Source organism: Salminus brasiliensis, chromosome 13 (genome assembly GCF_030463535.1).
Source record: "Salminus brasiliensis chromosome 13, fSalBra1.hap2, whole genome shotgun sequence".
NCBI lineage: Eukaryota > Metazoa > Chordata > Actinopteri > Characiformes > Bryconidae > Salminus > Salminus brasiliensis.
Window position 1 is genome coordinate 28,458,804 of NC_132890.1, and position 25,716 is coordinate 28,484,519.

General features: G+C 39.5%; 2 protein-coding genes across 4 annotated transcripts; both read right to left on the reverse strand.

Moving 5' to 3' along the window:
• Positions 1-1,920: 1,920 nt before the first annotated feature.
• On the reverse strand, positions 1,921-17,066 carry LOC140575052 (signal peptide peptidase-like 2A). Of its 3 annotated transcripts, XM_072695184.1 has the most exons (17): positions 16,870-17,066; positions 15,794-15,904; positions 14,269-14,451; positions 13,828-13,917; positions 13,379-13,515; positions 11,940-12,091; positions 11,587-11,683; positions 10,382-10,483; positions 10,004-10,085; positions 9,779-9,853; positions 9,221-9,277; positions 9,040-9,093; positions 7,772-7,871; positions 7,330-7,410; positions 6,895-7,055; positions 5,114-5,147; positions 1,921-2,812 (listed from the first exon to the last, which is right to left on the reverse strand). In XM_072695184.1, exons 1-17 carry the CDS (start codon positions 16,918-16,920, stop codon positions 2,772-2,774), a joined length of 1,608 nt encoding a protein of 535 aa, XP_072551285.1. In that variant the 5' UTR covers positions 16,921-17,066; the 3' UTR covers positions 1,921-2,771. The 3 variants fall into 3 exon arrangements, with proteins under 3 accessions (XP_072551285.1, XP_072551288.1, XP_072551287.1); XM_072695187.1 differs by lacking the exon at positions 9,040-9,093; XM_072695186.1 differs by lacking the exon at positions 5,114-5,147.
• A 1,777-nt stretch (positions 17,067-18,843) lies between these two features.
• Positions 18,844-25,716, reverse strand: LOC140574903 (CDC42 small effector protein 2-like). The gene is made up of 5 exons (XM_072694970.1): positions 25,674-25,716; positions 24,302-24,602; positions 23,146-23,247; positions 21,088-21,163; positions 18,844-19,592 (listed from the first exon to the last, which is right to left on the reverse strand). The coding sequence occupies exons 2-4, from the start codon at positions 24,353-24,355 to the stop codon at positions 21,092-21,094; spliced, it is 228 nt and encodes a 75-aa protein (XP_072551071.1). The 5' UTR covers positions 24,356-24,602; positions 25,674-25,716; the 3' UTR covers positions 18,844-19,592; positions 21,088-21,091.

Consider the following 25,716-nt stretch of genomic DNA (forward strand, 5'->3'; position numbering starts at 1 on the left):
CTGACGCACAGCGCGCTGCCTGCGCGAAGGGTCAGCTGAGTCAGCCCGCGCGCGGTCACGTGAGAGAGCGAGCGACAGCGTAAGGGTGGAGCCAGTGCAGGCCGCGTCCCAAATCGAGGGTTGAAGGGAGCGAAACCTTTCTACGTTCAGAGACGACACCGAAAGTGTCGCTTCACAAACTGCAAATTAGTTTAGAGCTTTTAGCTAGTGTTTTTAAAAAAGTACTGCATGTTTTAATAAAGGGTGCCAATTCTGTTACATGAGTTAAAATATAGGGAGCGACAGTGTCCTAGTTGGTGCAATAGAAGCTCATCTGTTGCTGTACAGTATGTGTTGGGCATCCCTAAATCCTTCGTCAGTGGTCTCAGGATGTTACCCACAGGATGCTGATGGCTGGATATTTCTAGGTAGCGGACTATTCTTAGTCCAGCGGTGATGCTGAGGTGTTTAAAAACTCCAGCAGCACTGCTGTGTCTGATCCACTCGTACTAGCACAACCTACACTAACACACTACCATCATGTCAGTGTTATTGCAGTGCTGAGAATGACCCACCACCCAAATAGTATCTGCTCTGTGGTGGTCCAGAGGGGTCATGTCTATTGAAGAACAGGGTGGAGGCTAAGGAAGTATGCAGAGAAACAGATGGACAACAGTCTGGAATAACAGAAATACAAAGTGCTCCTGTATGGTTTTAATGTAATGGCTGGTCGGTGTATATCATATCTACAGTCAGTTGTTCAGCACCTCCTCTTTCTTATTCATACAGTTTGTAGGTTCTTGTTCAAATTAAGGCAGATTGCAAACTGCAGATTTCATTCCTCTTTGGTGCGTAATGATCGGGGAAACGTTCACAGGCACAATTGTTCAAAGTAGTGGTGAACAGAACCAGGCGTCCAAAGAGTTTAATGCCTCTAAACACTCTCTAGCAGAAAGCTATTACACTAAATGGTTGTGAAAACATGGTCTAATGACACGGCTTCACCGTAAATGTAATAAGATTTGAGATCTAAAACACATAAAAATGGTGGAGTTTAGTGCAGGCAAAAAAAAAAAAATAGCACCTTAAGATTTATATATATATATATATATCTGCTGTGGTCTGCTGTGACCTTTGCTTCATACCACCACCACTGTAGAGAAGAGATGCAATGCTAATGTTGCTAATGAATACTGGACGCAGACGGTCACCAATCTAATCTCCGTAAACACATTGTCCAAAAACAAAACAAAACAAAAAATAATAGTTTGGCGCAGACAAATAAATGTGGTTTACAAATACAGTATGACTTACTTTAGCCTATAAATACAAAAATAAAAGCTGAATGGTGAAGCAACTGGAACCACTTCTACCACAGCACAGGATGTGGCATCCCTCGGCACGCTGCTGTCCAGTTCAAAAGCATAACAGTGCTACAAAGCAGTACAATATGTAGAGGGTGATTATATAGTTCCAGTTTTAGCTTAAATGTTTAAATAGGTCCATCCACCCTGCGTTACAAAATCAATAAATGACCATCTGGATATTTTTTTGAGAGACAGGCTAAGATAAATTTTTGACTGTTTATGAGATCGGTGATGGTCTAGCATACCAAGCAGGTCTTGGCTGACTGACTGCATTTGGGATCATTGATCAATCATGTTACTTTGATGTTTCACTGAACCATTCCTAAAAACTCAAATTTACATGCACACTTGCACTGGAAGCTACAGATCGCCAAAGATCAGACTGATGAAGAAGATGGTGTTTGTAAACTCTCATTTTACAATCAGACTTTGCTGAACAAGGGCCAGTGTAACTACATACACACAGATACACACTTGATGTCAACAGCAGCTGGTCCTTATAACACAACTTCAAGCCTTAACACACACACACACACACACACACACACACACCTTTTCAAGATGCCCACAACAATTGAAAAGATGATAAGTTTTTTTTTATTTCTCCACCTTTAATTTTAAGGCATTTCAGGACAGAGGGGTGAAGAACAGTGATTGTGTGTGCAGAGTTATTGTGGCACAGGACGATTATTGTTCTAAAAAAAGAGAATTTACCGCTAATCTACTGAGTGTTTAAGGCTTTTATAGAAATCATGATTCCACTATTAATCAAATACACAAGGATCACACAGTACAGTACGCCCCTAAACAGACCTGCTCTGAGGGGGAGGAGTCAGTCTGGAGAATAAAGTGCGAATTATCATTATTATTATTATTATTATTATTATTACCATTAAATCAGTTGTGTCAGGTTGTTGCCGGCGTGGTATTATTCCTTAGCTCAAGCAACACACATATACACCCACACCAAAAAATAAAAACAAACACACCTACTCCTGATCAGCTAAGGTACCACTGGGCAGCCTTAACATTGCAGTGTGTATGTTATGATGGTTCTTCAGTTTTAGCACCTAAACTACAAAGTAATGGGTGCTAATATCCCACCAAATAGTTCTGCAACTACAAGGCTAAAGTAGCCAACAAAACATGGATGCTTATACCTCACCAATTATGTAGGTGATGGGGTATAAACTTAAATTTCTTGTAAATGACATTAGCCTTGTAGCTCCAGAGTAAAACCAAAGAACAATCAAACGTGTCTCAACAGAACCCCTAACTTTTTGGGGAAGGAGCGGAGTGGGGTTGGGGTCTTTGTACAACTGTCACTTTAAAGGCTGTCCCCCAAAATCATCAGTGTAAATAGATGAAGGTGTGTCGTTCTGTATGCTGGGTCCCCAGGATATAAAAACAGGAAAAATCCAAAAATCAGCACTTCCTCACTGCGCTGGGATATGCAGCCTCTCCATCTGAGAGAAAGAGACAGACAGAAAAGAGAGAGAGAGAGAAAACAAAAGGAACAAAAGAAAAAATTAAAGAAAGTAAAGAAAATCAAAAAGAAAGAATAAAAATGGCAAAAAAAAAAGAAAATACATAAAAAAGGAAGAATAAAGAGAAAAATAAAAACAGAAATGTTATTCCTCAGGAATTCAGATCATTCTACATTAAGATTAAACACAGACATTGCCAACATGGTCAGATGTTGACAAAAGCTTTCCTCTTCAATATATATAAAATTTTTCTATACAAGGACAGACAGGTGAGGGTTAAAGGCAGAGGAGTGGGTCTCTATTTGCTCCATGGCTTAGTGTTATAATGAGGAATCTCTCATCAAACTAAACCATGAAGATAAAGTCCAACACAGGTCCACAGATATACTTATTAACCTTGAATAACTAGTTAACAAAGCTAGCGCTATACTTTTAAAAGGTTAGAAATAGCTAGCTAATGTCTAATGTGAAAGAATGTGTCATGGTTAAATAGCTGGCTAATAAAGGTAGGTTTATAAAGGTTCAATTTAGATAAGCTAAAATATATACAAACTTTAGAAAGTTAGCGATAAAGCTAGTTATATCTCTAGAAGTTTACTTAGTTGATTAACATCTTGTTAATAAAGCCACATGTGTAAGTGTTAGCTAGCTTGCTAACAAAGCTATAATTATAAAGAATTACAAAAAGGTATTTACGTATACCTTAGCTATCTGTATTTTGTTAACAAGATATTTATGTATTTATAAATGTTAGCTAGCTAGTTAACAAATCTATATTTATAAAGCTTTTAATTAATAGATAATATTACTAGATAGTAAATCAATGTGTATTCAAGAAGGTAAGATTGCTTGCTAATTAAGCTAGATTCATAAAGGTTAAATAACTAGCCGACATACAGATTTATACAGATTACAGGCTCATATATATCTATATCTATATATATATATATATATATATATATATATATATGATTAACGATAAGGGTACTTTCAGAAAACACTAATGTTTAGAAAATGTGAGCTTATTCAGCTTCGGATATTTGATTTCAGATCTGGGGATGCCCTGTGTGTGTGTGTACACAGAAGATGAAGCATAATGATTCACAATGGAAAAGGATGAAGATTCTGGAAAACAGAGTGAGCACAGAGAGTGAGTGTGAGCGAGAGAGTGAGCGAGATGAAAGTGATGAAACAGCAGTGTGTGTATTACTGCGGAAATAAGTTTCTTTTCAAGTTCCAGCTTTTACACAGTTTCTAATTCAGTCACAAAGTGTGTTTAGACCTGGCATGCGTCCAGATCGGATTATGATCGGATCACGTTCGGAGACAGATCTGGTCCACATTCGATACAAGTGTTAACGAAATTTGTTTTCTGTGATCAGACATCATCAGGCAAGCAAAAATATGTCAGTCGGAAAAAAAATTTAATACAAATAAATTACTGTGGAGCTCGCCATCTCCCTCTCTCTCACTCTCTTTTGCTCATGTGCACTCGTGCTCGTGCCTAATTTCCACTAGATGAGAGTAGTTTTACTGTTTCTTCCCTTGCGATTTAAATAGTATAAAAAAAATAAATAAATAAAATCCTAATAGCGCTGTTATGGGAAGGCAAGAACCATTCATTGGTCCACCATGTTGTAGAACCACAACCTGGTTCCTTTAAACTGTTCACAGCCTGCCGGAGCAGGGCAAATTTAATGAGAAACTGTTGTTTACAGAATGTGAAATGGAAATGTTGCATGAATTGCTGTACTTTTATGTATGAAAATCAGACCTCAACTGGTCACACTGGGGACGCATTTTAACGAGTGTAAACAGAATCCGGATCTACTTTGATCCAGATAATATCCGGATACAAAATGCATGTTAGTGCCAGGTGTAAACAGGTGCTGAAAATCAGTGTCTAAACTAAATAATCCTAAAAAAATCCTTTTTTAGGCATAAATAATAGAAAACTGGTTTGCTTATACAGTGAAACCATTGTTGGTGCTACGTAGAAACATTTTTGAAAGGTTCTGTAAATAACCAGCTACCAGAGATTTTTCCTGTTTATAAACAATGATTTCGATCATGTCACACCATGCTGTTTCATTCTCCTCTGCTGCCCCCTAGCCATCACCTCTAGCATTGCCAGAGAAGTGGACTATTCCACAGTCTGGCAGCACTGAGATGAGAGAGAAGCTGGAAAGATCAAATGGAACAAAACCACAGCGAGCGAACGGAGGACATGTATGGATGGAGCAGGTGTAGCAGAGGGAGGGCTGAGGGGTAAAAGCCCACCTGGTAATAAAGGCTCCCGGGACGAATCCAATACCTGATGGAGATCAAGTAATCAGACATGACAGGTTTCCAGAGCTGAGCAGGGCTACAGATGAAGTGCACAGGAGCTACTACACACAAATGTGAACTCAGAGAAACTGGTTTCCTTTCATTAAAGCGACAGTTTGCCAAAAAAATAAAAATAAAATAAATAAATCAAAACAAAATCAAAACACATAAGCTCCCCCTCTTTTCGCAAATGTAGTCCATGTTTGGTGTCTGAAGTTTTTTTTTTTTTTAGGGAGTTACGAAGCTAACGTAGATAAGCAATATAAGCTCATACCCTACCAGTTAGAACTGTGCAAACGTGAGCTACATCCCACCAACAGGCACTATGCTAACTTGAGCTATACCCAACCAACTATGAAAACTGGAGCTACAAGGCTAATGTAGCTAAGCATGCCAGCATTATACCCCATCAATTAGCACTGTGAAACTTGAGTAGTTCGGCCAATTAACAAGTTTGGAAGCTTACATCCCACGAACTGGCATGCTTGCTAACTGCATGCCTAATTAGCATACTTTATATTTCATGTTTATATAGAAAAGTGCATTACACATTGTCAGCACAAGTTGCATTATGCTAACGGGTGGGGTATAAGTTCTTATTTGCAAGCCTTTTAACTTTGCTGCAAAACTAAAGAAGGAAACTGAAGACATCAAACACATTGGCAATGGAGAAGGGAAAATACTGTGTTTAATTTCTGGCTGAACTCTCGCTTTAACTGACTGCTAATGCTAAGAGAGAACAAATATTAATAACTGTTTATTAACGCGTGGAGTCACACTGACTAGTTGTAAATAAGCTCTATTTAAAGTTACACAGAGGACTTCAGGAGGAGTTTTAAGGGGGAGTTATGTTTAACATTATGCATTAAGCTAAGCTCTGTTAGTTTGAGCACACAGCAGCACAGACAGATTAGCAGGACTGGTTTTCACAAGAGTTTCATAGGAGATTTAATTTCTAACAACATTAGGGCATAAAACATTCAATGCTGAACACTTTCCGACAGCTATCGCCTGTGGTCAGCTGCTCTTGTTACTCACTTAGTGATACTGGTGTACAAATCAGGGCTCCAAAATGAAATAAATAAACAAATAAATCTCACAGAGTAGATACATTATCTTAACATTTACGTTCCTGTGTTCCAGCCTCAACATAAGGATCCTAAAGTGGTTCCAAAACACAGTAATTTCACTTGTGCGTGCAAACTACTAATGAACCTTTAAGCTGGAAAAAAACTTTAAGAACATGTGATGACGATTGTTAAAGTCTGTTTTCCATAACTCATTGATCCGGAGCCCTGATAGGTATAATTTAACTGAATTGATTATAAAATGGTGGAACTAATTCTAATTAATTACAATAACCGTATATGTTTTACTTAAAAATATAAAGTATAGAAACAAACACAAAACAACAATAAACTGTATTACATGTCTTTGCCATAAACAGCTCCTCCAGTCACATTTGTGCATTTATTGTATATTTATGATAATCTTATGAAAATAAGTTGAATCATAGTGAAATGAAAGATTTTACGATGCACTGAATCACCTCCTAAAGAATCATAATAAATAAAATCATAATGATTGTGATGAAATTAAAAGATTAACATGCATATTACTCATTATTAGGTAAAGGAAGCAGAAGCATTAAGCCCAAAGGACTGCATGCTTGTCCAATCAAACATCATTCTCTGTTAAACAGACTGTTCTTTGGTCCAATCAGAGGCACTAACCTGGTATGTCGTCCCGGCCCAGAACTGCCTGAACTCTTTGCGGCTGCAGGCGAGAATGGCGCTGGTGAGCAGAGTGAATGGCACGAGATACAGCAGAGCCGGCTGACCCATTTTAGACAGCAGCATCACTGCAAACGTCACCGCTAGGCCTACACAGTATGCTGTGCACACGCACAAACACAGAGACAGACACAAAGAGACAAAATAATAATAAAAAAGACCTTTTGAATAATAGTAAAACCAATTAAAAATAATTAAAAGTTTGCATTGAAAGTGAAAGTGCTAAATCTGCAGTTCTAGAGTGATGAATGTGTAGCTCTAGAGTAATGCTAAAGAAGTAGTGATCCCAAAGATGTAGATGCTAAAGATGTAGCTCTAGAGTGACACCAAAGGTGAGTGATGCTTCAGGTGTAGCTTTATAGGATGAAGCAGTACCGATGGTGCAGGAGATGAAGTAGATTCTGTTGGAACTGCCAGTCCACACGTCAAACCTGTGGCAGTACGCCACCAACAGGCCTAAAAGACACATGCAGGAGTCAGTGGGAATGTTAAAAGCCAAACACAGTGCTCATTAAAGATTCACACATCAAGGTGAATCAAGGTTTCTTTGTGCATCTTTCACTTTGGCTTGTCAACAAATGCATGTGTACAGCTGTCCATGAGGAAGAGCTCAAAATACTATTTGGAGTTACGACAGTGGAGTAAAAAGTGTAAAACTAGACTCTGCATTCAGCAAAAAAAAACAAACAAAAAAAACCCACCAAATCTTGCATAGTGCCGTTTTAAGTAACATCATGCACAGACTCTTGGTGGGCCGTTAGAATACACAGACTGGTGTTTGTTTTCTGTCTCCGTCTGGGTGGAAAGACGGCCTCACCTGGAACAATGATGTCACCATAGCCCAGGATGGAGAACTGCATGCCACACAGGTTCTGTGCCCAGGCTGAAAAGCGTGGGATACGCATCACCACAGGCAACTGCAACACACACACACACACACACACACACACACAAATTACTACTTTACACAATCAGAACCCCCTGAAGTCAAAATAAGGCATTTGTTAGTGTGTTAGTGAAATAAAGAGGCACACAGCACCGTACACAACATACACACACACACACACACACACACACACACACACACACACACACACACTAAATCAACTACATGAAAGAACCAGAAAACCAAATTCTGGTTTGTTTAGACACTAGAGGGCACTTCTAAGTGAGTCCAGAATGAAACGGTTAAAATTCTTGTTTATATTAATTTTTTTTACACAGGGAACTACTCTCGATTCCTCAAATCAGAAGAGCATCAAATATTTTAGCAATGCTGTCAAAAAAAAGCAAATATTCAAAGACTGTAGAGCCCTAATTAGACCTCTAGTTAGAGGTTGCGGTGGGAATATTACGTATTACTATTACAATCAGCCAATGCTGACTCACAAAAACCCTGCCTCTTAAAAAAAAAAAAAAAACACCACTATTGAATAATACTGTTTAAGTTTGATCATGTACTGGTAGTAGTAGTGACTTGACGACAATCCGAAATTTGGGCATATCTGTGCAAATGACTTTCTAAGTGTAAATAAGTAAACAAATCCTCTACAGAGAACAAACGTAAATATGACATTTTCTGCACATGTTAAAATTTATTTACAGTTTTTAAAAAGTGAAAAAAAAAATAAATAAATATATATATATATAGTCAAGATTCCCACAAAACCTACAGGAGACATATGTAGCATCTTTAGCTTAACATAAAGGCTTCAAAATCATTGTGATGATCCACTGACCTGATATGGTGAGAACAGTGTTTCCAACTATAGCGGAAGACTATGAGCAAGAAATACCAGCCTTTGCATAATGCTAAATTTGATTTACGTAAATAAAATAAATGTAAATAAAATAAATGTTCTCTCTAGAGGACGTGAATAATTTACACTTAAAACATCATAGGGTTTGACCATGACTGCTAACACTTAAGAATACAACTGCATGTGTAAGTGTGGCCAGAGCTTTTGAGGCAGAGGCTGGAATAGAGCAATAGTTTGGGATAGACTTAGCAGTTGGTCCTTACAAGCGCTGTATGTGTGTGTGTGTGTGTGTGAGGCCCCCCGTTCCATTCAGAGTAAACCTTACTTTTTCATAGGACGGCGAGGGGTCAGCCGGGACCTCCACCACATCACCATCGCCCTACAGATAGAGCCCAAACACACACACAAACAAACAAACAAAAACACACACACAGCCCACATGGTTAATGACTGTTACAGTGCAAGCTCACACATACGCACACACATACAACCACACAAACATTTACCTTCTCTCCTCCAGCACCCGGGCCAAGCGCTACCTGCACCATAATGCTTTCTCCATTCTGCAAAAGACACACACACACACACACACACACACACACACACACACACACACACACACACACACACACACACAAAAGGAATGTCCTCGTTGAGTTTTTCCTCAGTGGTGTGTTATGGTGAATACTGTCTTGTTCTTATTTAAAACCCACCACCTCCAGTTTGCTTTATTTTATTGTTTATTACTTGTTGATTGTTGTGTAATCCAGGCGTCATATAGCAGTTAGTCATTTTTACACAACCATCTTCCAACCTTCAGAATGCTTCAGAATTAAACCACTGCTTCTGTCCCTGTGCCTTTAAAATCAATCTGATGGTGCTGATGGTTGCCCTGTATTTTGTCTCAATTAAAAAACAACTCCTAAAACACTCCTGAGAACTGCAATATAAATGGGTGGAGCTAAACTGCTAGGGGCTGAGTAGACCGATATATGCAAATGAGTTGTTCTTGTGACTATCTATTTAATGTCAACTTAATGGACATTATTACAAAAAACACTCACAGGTGTGAGGAAGGGTGTGATGAAGACAAAGAAAACATCATAAACCAGCAGGAGACTGAGCAGGATCACACAGATCTGAAAGAAAAACACATGTCCCTTATTAATACAGATACAAGTCACTCCATCACTACAGCACAACATTACACTGCATTTTATTTTCTTAACTGCAGATTCCCACGGGACCAAAAAAGGATGCCAGTGATGGCAAAGCAAAGCAAACAGCACCTTGTAGTTGGAGAGTGTGATAGTCTTCATGAAGTTCAGGCAAAAAGCAACACCCAATAGATCCTGCAGGATCCAGATCCACCTGCACACACATGGATGCACACACACACACACACATGCCCACATGCACGCATTATTTCTCACTTGCCAACTCTGAGGTATGGTCATACACATGCACCATAACATCTCCAGTAAGCTGGTGCCTCTAAACTAGACCACATCCTGCCAACATACTCTCTCTCATACACACACACGCACACGCACACGCACACGCACACGCACACAAGCCACTGAGTCTTAAAACAAGACCCAGTCAGTCTAGTCAGAGTGTGCATGGGAGTGTGCGAGAGAACGTGTGTACACACGTCCACACGGTACCTGTCCTCGTTACGGTAGACGCCCCACACCACCGCCAGAGTGATACACACAGCAGCCAGCAGCAGCGACCGCACTGAACAGCTCCGTTCTCCACACGTCACACTTAAGAAATGCAGTAGAAAGGCATTATAAAACTCAACCTCTGTAACCTATCAAACAAGTCCACAATATTTACAACAAATCCTAATGTGCAGTTACTCTGTGTTGCATTAAATTAATTCTTTTTTAAAATTATTTATCCACATGGCTGTTGCCAAGTTTGGGCATCTTAAAAGAGTTAGTACTTAGCAACTCCACCTTTGGCAAAAAAGTACAGCTTGAAAATTCTTTATATAGCAGCCTTTTATTTATATAGTCTTTCAGATCTATCCACAAATTTATGATGTTTAACCCAGGGGACTGTAAGGACCATTTCCAAAAAGCTTCATTTGGGTCTTTAAGTAGTCTACTATGGTTCTGAGGTACATTTTGGATGATTCTCGTGTTGTAGAAGCCATCCTCTTTTCAGCATCAGTCATTTGACAGTTGCTTTCGCATTTAGCTAAAAGGATTTGCTGGTATTTTGTGGAATCCATTTTTGCCTTCACCCAAGTAACACTGCCAATATCACTAGGGACAACAAAACCTCAAAGCATGATAAATTTGCTGGCAAGTTGACAAGGTGTACGTCTCATGAAATGCAAGATTACGTTTGTACAAGCAGTGCAGAACAGTGCATGACCCTTCGGACTCAGAAGGAGAACTTTCCTGAAGGTTTTGATTAGCCTGCCCTATTTATTTTGACCTCCATAGATCACCTGAACTGCCATATGTTAATAACATTCAGCACTGCACAAACCTCACGCTGACAGATTTGTGCAGACGTTGTTTACTTTGCTTTTCAAGCCTCTAGACAGTTGTTTAGGCACAAGGTTTAAAGAGTCAGAGAATTTAAAAAGCTTGGAAAATTCTTTCAAAACTAGTGACATGTCTTACAGACCTTTCTGGAAGTTGCTCCTAAGCAGGTCTGATGGGGTCAGACAAGAAATAAAAATTTTCCAACACGTAGGGAGTCCTACCTTTGGCAAAGGCCACATTGTGAGCAAACACTGCTAACAGCAAGCGGTGAAAGCAGCACTCAGAAAAAGGTTTTAGAGCAGTACAGAACACTTTCTTAAAGTAATGCTAGATGTTTTAAAATAGTTGACTTAATTACGTGTGTTTACCTGAGTTTACTGCATCCTATTGCATTCATGATGGCATCAAGGCAGCTGTAGAGTGCTGTAGCCGAGGCCAGACAGAATATGACGATGATCACATACACTGCAGGACACAATCAGAAAAATCATAGTCAAACCGCATCTCAGTCTATCCAGCCTACTGTAGCTTAGCCCCACAGCAGTTTTCAGAAGAGTGCTTTCTAAATGAGGCACAGCCCATTAGAACATAGGTAAGTGGAACTGTGTGTGAAGCTGTGGGTCACTGACAACAAAACAAACACTTATGTTATCCATGCTCCACAGGAAGCCAGCACACCTGAAAAAGTTTGGTTGTTTAACCAACCATAGAGATCACTCACCAAGCCACTTGTAGAAATAGTACATGAGCACAAGCATCCCACACATCAGCACCACAAACAGCAGCACCTTAAGTGGGGAGTACAGTGACAAATCACCACTGTCAGCTCTCTCTTCTCCTCCAGACAGAACTGGTCCAGCATTCTGCTTCTCTCTGAACACACAAACACACACAATATTTAAATGCTTTTTTCACAATACACAATATGCATCATAATGTTTTAGTGTTATTAATATTCAACCCTAATGAGACACTGTAACTCCATCTCAGTTTAAATCACAATTTATATTTACTGTACGCATGTCATGACAAATGTTTCACAGATAAATATCTGACTAATAATATGAGCATAGAGTTCTCCAGCTTCAGATGTTTTGACGTAGCTCGCTTGTATGCTACACCACTATCTACCGTTCAGACAGCATGTGTCATTTTTAACTCAACAATTCAATAATCTTAATCTTAAAGCAACACAACAGAAAATTGGCCTTTCTTGCTCATGTGTTCACCCAACAGTCTGGTATAATTTGCAATTTGCGACCCTACTAAAGGACATGTTTTTCTGGATGAGCTGAGAGATACAGGACAATCACTGAAATTAAACGTCACATATGAGGTTACGCAGCATTAGGTTGCACATGCTGCAGTCAACAGCATGCCGAGCCTGGAGTAGCAATGACAGCAAATATATATTCCCCTTATTACAGGTCAGTGAAGCATCACAACGATTTATAAGCTGTTACTTTAAGGTAAAACGCTACACAGTGTTGTTTTTTGCTGCATTATTAATGTTGCCTTAGTGATATCATGTATTGTACTGTAAATTCTATCATAACTAGCATGTTAGTTTGAGGCTATTCCTTGAGTCCAAAACAGATTAGGACTCTATGATCCAGTTCCTCTGACCCAGATAAAGATTACTCCCAGACAAACGGCCAATGACCTTACAATTTAGTCCTAGACTAGGCTGAATTCAAGTCGATGAAACACTACCCATAAAGCACAGATTTAGTTTCTAACATAGCACATTTACGCAGCAGTGTAGTAACTGCTATAGGGTCATAGGGAAGTGAAATCAGGACAGGGATGTGAGACTGCAAAGCAGAAAACAAACAAACATATGATCAACCACTATAAAATTAGGTACTAATTCAGTCAGAGTTACTGTATACACAAAGTGTGAGCTGAAGCCTCTCTCAGGGTTGAGTACACTGAGGTGGAGCTACAATCTCTCATTAGGGTGAATATTAATAACACTCTAAATGTAGGTATTGTGATATACACTGAGGTGGAGCTACAGTCTCTCATTAGGGTGAATATTAATAACACTTTAAATGTAGGTATTGTGATATACACTGAGGTGGAGCTACAGTCTCATTTTTACCATTGTTCTGTAAAGCTTGCCCAATCCCAAAACTGTTGCTATGGAGGAACACTAACCTCTCTGCAGCGCCGCTCCAGAATCCACCCATGCCAACAGTGAAGACTGCAAGGGCAAGCATGACGAGGATGCTCACATCAAATGCAGGTGTGGGTGGAGCATACAGTTGCGCCTCCATCTTCCTTAAAAAAAACACCTGACACACAAAAGGAGAGGCATTCAGTTTCTATCGGACTATAAATATTAATTTGTATGAATATCATATCAATGTACTTATATATAGATACTTTTAATGTTCCCTGTTTATGTTTTTCCATTGCTTATCGTCATTATTAAATCTAGGGCAGAATGAAATGCCCACTTAACCTGTTAAATGTTTAACAAAAACATCAGGTGTTGGCTGTGCCCGCTTCCGGTTCAAATGCAAATACAGAAAGACACTAAACCTGAACATGAAAATACTGTTATCGACAGAGTGAGAAAAGTTTTCTTCCTCAGTAGTTTTTACCTTTTGGATGTCAAGGAAGTCTCGGTACCTCATCAGAGCCAGTGGAATCTTCACTTTCTCATATTCAGTATCATTGGCTGATGGGGTCACCTGAATAGGCGATAGGAGATATAGGCGAGAATAAAACCTTGTGTACTTATACATGTTTTAAAAGAACTTGCTTGGTCATTTTCTCGTGTTTAGACAGCAATTTCTGTCTACCACAGCATCTTCTTGTGATAGATGGTGCATTCTATCACAGTGACCCAACCATATACATTGCCAACAGCTCACAGGTCAGAAACATACTATAGATGTGATGGGGGAACATCTAGCTGATATGAAGGGCTGATACTGGCTGTTTACACTAATTTGTTGACCTTTATAGCTCACCTCTGTCTGGTACAGTTTCAAAGCACTACACATTGTTCTGAAAAATATTGCTTTAAACCAGATTCCTACCATGTTTTCCTTGCTGGTGATGAGTAGGACAGCTGCACCCAAGTGCTGAGCCACCTGAGCTTTCTGGCTGAAGGCACACCCACCTCTCATCACGGCCACAGCTTTACCTGTCAGATTCACCGGTAGCAACCCCCCCGCATCACACAGCAGACTGTAGGTCAGGTTCACCAGCTCATACTTCACCTGGAAGCACACACAAATAAATACGCACAAACTCTAAATCAGTTTAATAAAAGAAATAAGGCATCTCAATTAGACATATCATTAACAGAAACAGATTTAGTAAACCTCAAATATCTGTATTTTATTCATTTTACAGCACTTACATTCTTTATCTGATTTTCACCTCCAAATTGGACTGCCAATTACCCAACCTGTATGTAATATCTCCATCACCAGTGAGGACGGACTAGCATACTAGCATACATATAACACATGCACAGTCAATCCGCTTATTTTTCATCTTTGTTTTCCATATTGTTGCTCTTGGAGTTACGATGGAAACAGTGGTAGTTTAACCCCCTGGGATGTAGATCAAAACAATTTTCAAGATTCTTCTGTCCAGAGCACACCAGTTCCAGAAGTACTGATCTTTTGTTTAAGAGTTCTTAACTCTGGCAAACCTTAATCTTACCCTTTTTTTGTTTGACAGCATGGCTTGCTGTCAAATGCTGTACTTTGACATCCATTGTGAGCTACCTGTGTCCCATCATGACATTTTAGGATAGTTGGAGACTTCTGTTCTTGGACTGGCTATGTTGGCAGTTGTTTTACTTGTAAATTATTTTGCGGAGAGTGGAATGACTGATTTCCAATTCTATTTGTTCTGAGATCATTTTAAATCCCTTTCCAGACTTATATGCATCGACAACCTTCTCTTGGAGGGTCTCTTTAAATCTCGCTGTGGTTATACCACTCACCTCAACATTTTACAAATGATTTTTTTTAAATATAAGTTTCTTCAGTTTTTCACTTTTTTAGTTATATTACCCTTATCTCAGAATATTGCTAAACGAAGATCAAATGTCCCTATGTTCAAACATGTTAAAAAAGGCAAAAGGTGTTTGTGGGGTGTTCTACTTGTTTCACATGGCTGTATCAGTGGTGGTAGCTGTATTTGACCTAAATGTCTCAGTCAGCCCTCATTCTAGTTTGTTTTTCTCTATCATCTGAATACTTCACTGACTTTTGAGAGTAGGGAATTTACAGGACCCGATGTCAGTTTTGGGGACTATTTTGCCACACATGCAAATCTCAAATCCATGGTAAAACAGTCTCTTAGTATATTCACAATCAGATGGAGTAAAAACCTCCTTGTTTCTACACTCACTGTCCATTATGTCAGCTCCACTCACCCTACAGGAGCACTGTGTAGTTCTAATTACAGGCTGTATCAGTCAGCCCTCGTTAAAGTTGTTTTTTTTTTTCTCTCTATCATCTGAATAATGAGTGTGGGCAGTGAGAGAGAGTACACCTGCACTGCTGCCAGTTTCAGGTCTAAGCTGGTGAGGATGGATTCACTTACAGCACTGCTGAGGGAGTCAGAGATGTTGGACCATGAGGAGTTGTAGACGAGACAGTATTCCTTATTAAGAGCCCCATCTGAAACATGCAGCACTGCCTCTTGGCACTCTCCCTGAAACAAAGCAAAGCAACAAGGTTTTATTTCAAATAGTGTTTCTGTTTATAGACTCCATATATGAATATTATTATAAGTAGTAGTAGTGTGGCACTTAATATTTCTAATTTAACTGAATGACTTTAGTCAAAGCTTCCGATTTATTACACTCCAAACTCTCAGCAGAAACGGTTTAATAAATTAACATTAATGAAAACAAGTTACTTTGACTCTTTTTTACTTTTTTACAATACTGGAACCCATTTAGGTGCTCTATATAACTTTTTTAAAGGTTAAAGGAACCATGACAAGAGGTTTTCCTTATATTTGGCACACTCTTTAACCAAGCTAGGTGCCTTTTAAGCTTACAATGATTATTATATGACTGTTGGTGATTAAGATGATGATGATGAAGATGAAGATGATAACAACAACAACAACATGTGACTAATAACATAATATGGACCTGGTCTGAAACAGTATCGTGCTTATTGAGCGAGCTCTATCACTAGCTCGATAACTGCAGCCGTCCACTAGTAAAGACTGACACCTGCTCATCTACTGGACAGCCTTGGTTAACCAGTTTACTGAGAAGTCTCCTTGAAATCCCCCTCGGTGTGAACACAGTGAACACAGCGACAGGCAGCCTTCCCCAACACAACTCCAGCGTACTGTGACTGCGCTGCTGGAAACCCCCGCTGCTCAGCTTCCTCAAACTTCTATTCGACACACTTTACGTACACCATACTTTCCCCCCACACACACCAAAAACTCAACATGTGCTAACAGAGTAGATCAAGACTTATTTTGTAGTATGTATCATAACAACCCCGAAAAACCCTCCGAAAAGCGCCCTGTTGTGGCATGTTTATCCGAGGCATGGACGGGTTAGACAGCTGGCTCTCACTCAGCTAAGCTAGGCTAGGCTAAACTGGGCTAAGCTCAGCTAGGATAGCTAACATAACTCTAGCTGCATTTCCCACCTTGTAACACAGGAGAAGCACGGCCAGGGTAATCCATAGTTTTGCTGTCATGTCGGGATGATCGGCATTAAAACATGTAAAGTATGATAACCAATGGTAGCTGGACTCTGACAACGCAGTTAGTTTCTATTTAGCAGGGAGTGCTGGCATGTTTCCACTCGCTGGGTGAAGTTCCTCTTCCGCAGCGCCTCCATCACATGAGCTGCAGCGGTGCGGGGGGGTGTGTGTGTGTGTGTGTGTGTGTGTGTGTGTGTGTGTGTGTGTTGGGGGGGGGGGATTTTAATACACACTGCATTATATATGATTTTAACCCCATTTGACATCTTTATTTACACTTTGTTTGGCTGTGGATTGTTAAGTGGTGATCAACTGGCCATGGCAGGTAAGCATTGCAGGGTTGTCACGATACCAAATGCTGATATCGATATCTTGTTTGGTATTCAATGCTCGAAGACAAACGATATTGTGGCAAAAATCTAAAAGCATGTAGTATTCTCCTAACATGAAATGTTTCCTGGTGTCTAGTTTTCAATTCAGTTTCATTTACTTATCATTTCAAATGCGGATAAAAAATATAGGATTATCAAAATCTTCATATTTCAGTGGTTGTCATACTTGGTGGTGGAAATTGTTTATTGTAGAGAAATTAACAGACTTATCAGAGTAAGGGATTTATTTACATTTATGGCATTTAGCTGACGCTCTTATCCAGAGTGACTTACAAGGTTACTCGTATTACATAGGTGGGCCAATGTAGTGTTAGGAGTCTTGCCCAGGGACTCTTATTGGTGTAGCGCAGCATACGGTCACCCAGACTGGGAATCGAACCCTGGTCTCCCACATGGTGTAATAGCTCACTGGCAGCTAGTGGTTTTGGGGACTATTGTGCCACACATGCACATGTTCCCTCCTGCAATTTTAATGGTGTGTGATGTAAAAACACATTTTAGACCCAATGTCTCAGAACCATGGTAAAATCTCTTGTATGTGTATTCAGTGTATTCAAACCCAGTTGAAGTAATAACTTTATTTGGAGGAGGTTTAATAAAACTTTAAAACTCTTTTTTTTTACTTTCCTGAAATGGAGCATTTCACACCAAACACACTCCGAACGGCTTAATTCAGATCATAATAGTTTAATGTATATACTATATACACTGACCGGCCAATATTACAAAACCACCTCCTTGTTTCCACATTGTCCATTATATCAGCTCCACCTCCATACAGGAGCACTTTGTAGTTCTTTAATTACAGACTGTAGTCCATCTGTTTCTCTGCATACTCTGTTAGTCTTTTTTCCCTCTGTTCTTCAATTTGGGTGGAGGTTCATTCTCAGCACTGCAGTGACACATACATAGTGGTGATGTGTTAGTGGTGTTGTGCTGGTATGAGTGGATCAGACACTGCAGTGCTGCTGGGGTTTGTATAAATCTCAGCATCACTGCTGGACTGAAAATTGTCCACCAACCAGAAATATCCAGCCAACAGTGTCCTGTGACCACTAACTAGAAGGACTAGAAGATGACTAACACAAGCTGTGCAGCAACAGATCAGCTTCTGTCTCTGAATTTACATCTATAAGGTGGATCAACTAGGTAGGAATGTCTAATAGAGTGAGCAGTGAATGGACAGTGTTTACACACTCCAGCAGCACTGCTGTGTCTGATCCACTCGTACCAGCGCAACACCACGTCAGCGTCACTGCAGTGCTGAGGATCACCCACCAACCAAAGAATACCTGCTCTGTGGTGGTTCTGTAGGGTCCTCCTGACCACTGAGTAGATATATAACTCACAGTGAGAGCTAGCCACACAGATTTGGAAACACAGTTTGTGTTTTCATTTGTTACAGAGATGGTTAGCTTTCTTATTAATCTTGCTCAAAATGTCATTTTGAAGGTCATTTCCCGATCAGTGTAAAAATCAGTGTAAAAATGAAATGTACAGATTTCACACAAACCAAAACACCATATGGTGCAATCAGCCATTTTATTTGGGCATTGGAATTGAAAAATGAACAGCATCTGTACAAAAATACTTCCCAGTTAAGGAACTGAATAAGAGCGTTGGGAGGAATATTACAGTGAGGTCTGCACGGGTCAAGTTTACTGAAAGAGTGCGTTTAAAAGCTTTAAAAAAGGAAAAGGAAAAAAAAAAAAAAAAAAAAATGGAAGGGAAAAAAACAACAAAAAAAAGATATTCCACAACCCAGGGAATATAAAACATATGAAAAGGTATAAAATACAAGAACAAAAAAAGCAAGTTATTACAAATGCAACTAGATTTCTAGATTGGCTTTTATCTTTCTCTCCTCATCATCATTCAAAGTTCGCTTGTAATCTAGAGACGATGCCTCAAAATGGGAAGTGGCCCAGCCACCGTATTTATTTTCTTGTGAGGCGAATCATGAAATAAATATGCGTCCATTCAGAAAATGGAAACCAGATCATAATTGCTCACACAAGTATTAGTATCAATCGGTAACGCTTTATGTTCCTTGGCTATTTGTACAATACGTTCAGAGAGCTGTAAGCGCATGACAGTGCTTCTGTTACAAAAATATACACAACCTCTCGAAAACAGTGGTCCGACTCTTTGGATAATCCAGTGTGGCGGTTTGGGCTTTTTTTGTTTCCTTATTTTTGAGTCCAGCATCCCTTGCTGTTCAGCAGGTCTCATACACACATGCACACACACACATTCTCCCACAAGTCATACACCCTGCAGAAACACAGAAAAAAAACTGTTTATTTAATTATGTTATATTTATTTAATTATTACCTGGTTACTTTATGAATCTTGAGTATTGATGAGGATTATAACTGAATAAGGCCAAGCTACGAGAAAATGCAAGTGTAAAACACCCCAAAGACTGGAGACGCATTTGACTACCAAGTGTAAATGCATCAGGATACAATCCAGATACTAGTCACATGAAGGGAACAGGTGTAAACGGGGTCTCGGATATTCAGATCCAAAGTCCAGTGTAGTTTAAACTGCCTATTTTTCTAGATATGCACAGGGGTCATAAAACACACTAAAGGTGGTGATTCAGCTACATGAGTTCTGGAAACAGTCAAAATCATATTTAACAATGTACTTTTTAGACATTTTTTCCCACAACAAAAGACACAGAAACATAATAAATAAGTAAATAAATTAACAAATATACCAGTCATTGTGTTTATTCTAGCAGTGTGAAGGCCTGCACTCTAAACAATAAAAGGTTCCATATACTACTGAAAAAAAGGTTTGTTATCTCCCAATAATAGTGGAACAGTTTCTGATGCTACTTTATAAGTACAAATGTGTGAGGACATCACTTCTAAAGAATGCATTCAGCCTATTCTTACGTTGCTGATATATATGTACACATACACACAAACACACACACCCCTTGTCTAGTGTCTGTAAAGAAGTATGATCAATAAAATAGGACTCTCTGGAGCAAACGCCAACCTACTGGCACCATGCCTAATGCCTGGCATGGGCTATAAGAGTATAAAGCCCCCTAGCATTGAGATGTGGAACTTTGTTCTCTGGAATGATGGATGGTGCTCCATCTAATACTTTTGGGATGAGTAAAAAGCCTTCTCAGGACAGTACAGACAGTTACTCCAACAAATCAGGATAAACCCTTTTTGTTCAATGACCAATTGTCCCCATACAGCACATGCAGAACAAATTATAGAAAGATTTTACAAAATCATCTACAAACACTTTTCCATCAGTATTACATGACACATATTATTTAATATTATTTCTCGAAAGCATAGCCATAATCAGTTTCCGCTGATATCCAATTACACTGTCTTTTCAGGCAGCACTATTACTGTGTAAACAGATCCGCCAGTTTCATTTGCATATACAGTGTATGGTTATAGCTGGAATATGGCGGTGTTCTTTTTAAACACACTCCAGTCACCTCCTCGGCCCAGCTCCAATTCTCTGGAGTTCTCTGGCTGAGTTTTGGTTATTCTGCCTCCCAAACCATACACTTCTACACTTCACTCCGATTATACTATTATTTAGTGTGGGACTGTGCAGTTGAAAACATGACCCTGGTGTCACTTGATGTAAAAGTTCTTTACACTCACACACCTGTATTTCAAACATGGCTGTGAAAGAGTCATTTGTGTCTCCTTTAGTTTTAAGAGTGTGTGTGCTTGTGAATATCAGTGTTGCAGTGAGTAATAAAGATAACAAACCCTCTCACCTGGTCACTGGACGTTCTCGGGTGTGCCGTTTCCATAGCCACCTTTTGATTTCATCTGAGCCTGGACTGAGTTCACCTTAATTACAGAGAAACGAAACACAGTTACACATGCTGACACGATGCACTCCAACAAAACGCCAACAAGTGTTGTCTTTTTTCTTTTTTAATAAAAAAACACAACTGTTGATAACACATGCATATAAACACAAACAGGTGGAGCAGTGTTGCTGAACTTGCATTTTAAGCAGCCAGTCCACTTCAAGCTCTGTATAAAAGCTTAAAAATACAAACTTCCACTAAACATTACTGTCACTTGCAGCACTTGTTATACAATGTGAGCACTGACTGAGAATTTAAAATGGACTTGAACTTCCTCAAGTGAAACAGGGCTGTCTACATAGACCTATGGAAGCACTGTCATATCAACACTAGTCACAAAAGAGAGAGAGAACTTGTTCATGTACATGAACCCCTCCGAATGTAAAACATTACATAACCTGTCTTGATTGATATACGGTGATACCTTTTTATAGCTTAAAGAAAGGTCTAACTAAATTTTGTTTAATCTTTTCATACTTAATTCATACTTTTATTTACAATAGGAAATTATTTTTACTAGAGATATGCCATTTGTGACTAGCCAAAACTCCATATTAGGTGAGTTGCTGCAGCTCTGCACAAGGTTATAGGACCCTGCAGTTTCTTGTTCAACTGCTAGATGACAATAAGTAACAATAACCACACTCATGGCTACAGAACACTATTAAACCTCTCAGAGTGTGTTTGGGGTTTGGTAATGTTTTTACATTTATTTTATTATTATTTTTTTTTAAACCATATTTGACTCAAACTTTCACATTTGCAGAATGTGTGAAACTAAAGTGACTTGTGGGAGATGAAGGGTAAAGACTTAACCCCACTAACTGAAAACCCATCTGGAGAGTACATCATTCAGCCCAGTACAGCGAGTATGAACAGAGCTAGTAACCACCACCAACACTGAGCTTAACAGAGCAGTTCTGCACAGGAATTCACAAGCTCTCTCAGCTGGTACAGCTGGAGTTTAACAAAGATTTAAAATGTGATCAAGTACATTTCATCTTGAAAGACAATGCACAGAACATTACAAAAGCCCTGCACAAGGGTTGATTACTAAGAAAGGTTAACGTGGATCAGTATTGATGATCGATATCTGCTCAAAAAACATTGATTGGTCCAGCTCAAATATTTTGCTTAAGTTAGTATAGTTAAATAATGAGAGTTTTGTACATTTTAACCCTCAAACACTTTTGTCCTCTTTCATAAGTAAACTTCACGTGAACCTGAGCCTGTAAAACGAGCCAACTCCAAAACTGTTATGCAACACTCTCAACTTTATATGTACTCCCCCAAGCCAATATACACCAACTAGTGACATTCTTCAAGGCTACACACAATAACTAGTTCAGGAGAATAGGAAAGCAAGGCAAAAAAGGCTAAAAGCAAACTCTAGGCCAACCAAAGCAAGTGTCTAACTGGTAATCTAGCATGTGAATGTCTCTGGAGCCGGTCGAAAGTCTAAAAGCTAACCCAGTCGATTGTCTACAATCTCTTTAGCAAGCTAACCGCACAGCAGCACTATGCAGCAGCACTCTGGAATTATTCAGTTTTACAGCTGTTCTTGATACAGTTTGAAGCTAGGCTAGGCTAGGAATGCTGCAGCTTTAAGGTGCATCCATTGCTTACACAGGCATTCTTACACAGCTTGTATGATCTGCAGAGATGCGCTCATGGGGCTAACTGAATCAAATCCTCTATACAGTAATGTTCCAACATCTAGTGTAAAGCCTTCCCAAATAATTAGTTACTGCAGGAAAGAGGGATAAACTACTTATTAATAGCCTTGATTTCAGATAGACAAGCTTTTAGGACCCACAGAGTGACTATTCCTTTTATAAAGAGACCAAATTCTGAACCCTGACTGTTGGATAAGGTCATGTGCTGGTGGTATTATAAATGTGTGACTGTGATTGATGGTATCAGTGCTGCTGGGCGGCAGAACACTTTTTAGTGACTCACCGCTGATAAACCCATTCCCATGTCCCCTGAGCCCACATGTGTCATGTGCACAAAATTGGTGGGTTCTCCAATCATTGTCCGATCTATCCTCCGCCTCCGCTTCTGCAGAACACACACACACACACACACACACACACACACACCATAAACTATTAAATAAACTGTACAACATCTAAATTTTTAAAAATTCAGAACTACACTCTTTACAGTCAGTAGCATGTGCTGATGTTCTGCATTGTTATACAATTGCTATACCTCTTAATGTGTTTTTCCATAACTTCTATTGCTTAGGAAGAGCTTAATAGAATGCTGTTCACCCACCCCTGAGAGACTGTAGCTCCACCTCAGTGTATATCACAATACCTACATTTAGAGTGTTATTAATATTTACCCTAATGAGAGACTGTAGCTCCACCTCAGTGTATATCACAATATCTACATTTAGAGTGTTATTAATATTCACCCTAATGAGAGACTGTAGCTCCACCTCAGTGTATATCACAATACCTACATTTAGAGTGTTATTAATATTCACCCTAATGAGAGACTGTAGCTCCACCTCAGTGTACATCACAATACCTACATTTAGAGTGTTATTAATATTTACCCTAATGAGAGACTGTAGCTCCACCTCAGTGTATATCACAATACCTACATTTAGAGTGTTATTAATATTCACCCTAATGAGAGACTGTAGCTCCACCTCAGTGTATATCACAATACCTACATTTAGAGTGTTAATATTCACCCTAATGAGAGACTGTAGCTCCACCTCAGTGTATATCACAATACCTACATTTAGAGTATTATTAATATTCACCCTAATGAGAGACTGTAGCTCCACCTCAGTGTATATCACAATACCTACATTTAGAGTGTTATTAATATTCACCCTAATGAGAGACTGTAGCTCCACCTCAGTGTATATCACAATACCTACATTTAGAGTGTTATTAATATTTAACCCTAATGAGAGACTGTAGCTCCACCTCAGTGTATATCACAATACCTACATTTAAAGTGTTATTAATATTCACCCTAATGAGAGACTGTAGCTCCACCTCAGTGTATATCACAATACCTACATTTAGAGTGTTAATATTCACCCTAATGAGAGACTGTAGCTCCACCTCAGTGTATATTATTTCAGACTCACCGGCTGAGGCTGTTCAGCAATGCAGCAGCTGAAGCAAACCCAGAACTCCGTCATGTTGCGTTGTAGGCTAAAACTACAGCTACTTCCTCCCTGACACACACTTGTCACCCTCTTCTTCCCCAGAATCGTACGAGGATCTTTCTCGTCTTCCTGCTCAGGCCACAAGCGTCTGCCGGAAGACGATTACGCCAAAGGCTTGAAGACAGGCGTTCCTCTCCAGTGCTGTCACACAAACACACACACACATGCACACAATCACACACACACACGCGCGCGCACAGCTGCTGTGAGCCTACACCTCCTGTAAGAAGCAAGACATACAGCATTAGAGAATTATGACAGTGTTTTCTGATCACTGTAAATCTACATCAGGGCCCCTGCCTATGACACGCCTGTGGTTTGGGTGACATTTCCTCACTGCAGTCTGAAGGCCCACAGATGGCCTTTATTTACATCAACAGCACAAGTGCTGCTTATTCACTCATCTCAAAGAAGGCCAGCCTTTTTATAACCACTTCAGTTATAATGTGGACAGATGTAAGAAGTCATGCACACTCAACCGATGACTGGAGAGTGATACACCTTTAACCAATGAAGCCTGACAAAAACAGGAAACTGGTTATAAGCAGCTCACAATCTGAGAGCTTCTGGATTTTTGCCTTTTTATACACTCCATCCTCTAAAATAAAGAGTAAGAATACATATAATGTGATTGACTGGATATTATAAACCTTCTGGAGACCAAAAACCTCCCACTTCATGTGAATGGGGTCGAATTTTGCGTTCCACCTTAAATGGAGCTCACTTCATTAAAAAGCCAACTTCAGCCCAACACTCACTACTTATCTACTGTTTCCAACTTTTTCCCCAACAAACCTCCCACAACAGCATCGTGGCTAAACTACAGGGATGATGAGGATGACATTTTAATCAATTTCAGATTGAAACAAACACATTAGGAACAAACAGCGCCTCTATATCCTCTGTAGGCAGGCTAGGCTAAGACATGCTAGCTAGATAACTACACTGAGATTAAACAGTCTTTTAAAAGCTAATCCTAAATTATACATCCTACACTTAAACCACTGCGCTAACAACGAGACTAAATTGGCTGGGTATCGATTCCTGATCACTAGAATAACGTTTAATCACAGTTTATTTCAGATGGACGGGTTAGCTAACTCATTAGCCGCACGCCTGCTAACGAACCGACCGAATGAACCGATCGACTTAATTTGACTTTATTTCACAGCAAAAAGGCAACGATCGGGTCTTTTTTAGCGCTTATCAAGTCTGTTTCGTGACATACAAGTGCTTATTTTAAGAACAATACCTTAATTAATGAAGTTTAGGGGGGAAAAGAAACCCTTACCTCGGCTACTTCCTCGAAGTTGCTGTCAGAAAAAAAAAGTTGA

What these genes read in the sequence shown, in the direction of transcription:
- LOC140575052 (XM_072695184.1), bottom strand. Translation starts at nt 16,920, where the DNA reads ATGACAGCAAAACTATGGATTACCCTGGCCGTGCTTCTCCTGTGTTAC. An exon ending in TCACACTCTCCAACTACAAG is followed by an intron (nt 9,854 to 10,003) that starts GTGCTGTTTGCT and finishes TTTTTCTTTCAG; the next exon opens with ATCTGTGTGATCCTGCTCAG. An exon ending in GGGCCGGGACGACATACCAG is followed by an intron (nt 5,148 to 6,894) that starts GTTAGTGCCTCT and finishes GATCTCCATCAG; the next exon opens with GTATTGGATTCGTCCCGGGA.
- LOC140574903 (XM_072694970.1), bottom strand. Translation starts at nt 24,355, where the DNA reads ATGACGGAGTTCTGGGTTTGCTTCAGCTGCTGCATTGCTGAACAGCCT. An exon ending in TTGCTGAACAGCCTCAGCCG is followed by an intron (nt 23,248 to 24,301) that starts GTGAGTCTGAAA and finishes TGTGTTCTGCAG; the next exon opens with AAGCGGAGGCGGAGGATAGA. An exon ending in TGGGAATGGGTTTATCAGCG is followed by an intron (nt 21,164 to 23,145) that starts GTGAGTCACTAA and finishes TCTGTAATTAAG; the next exon opens with GTGAACTCAGTCCAGGCTCA.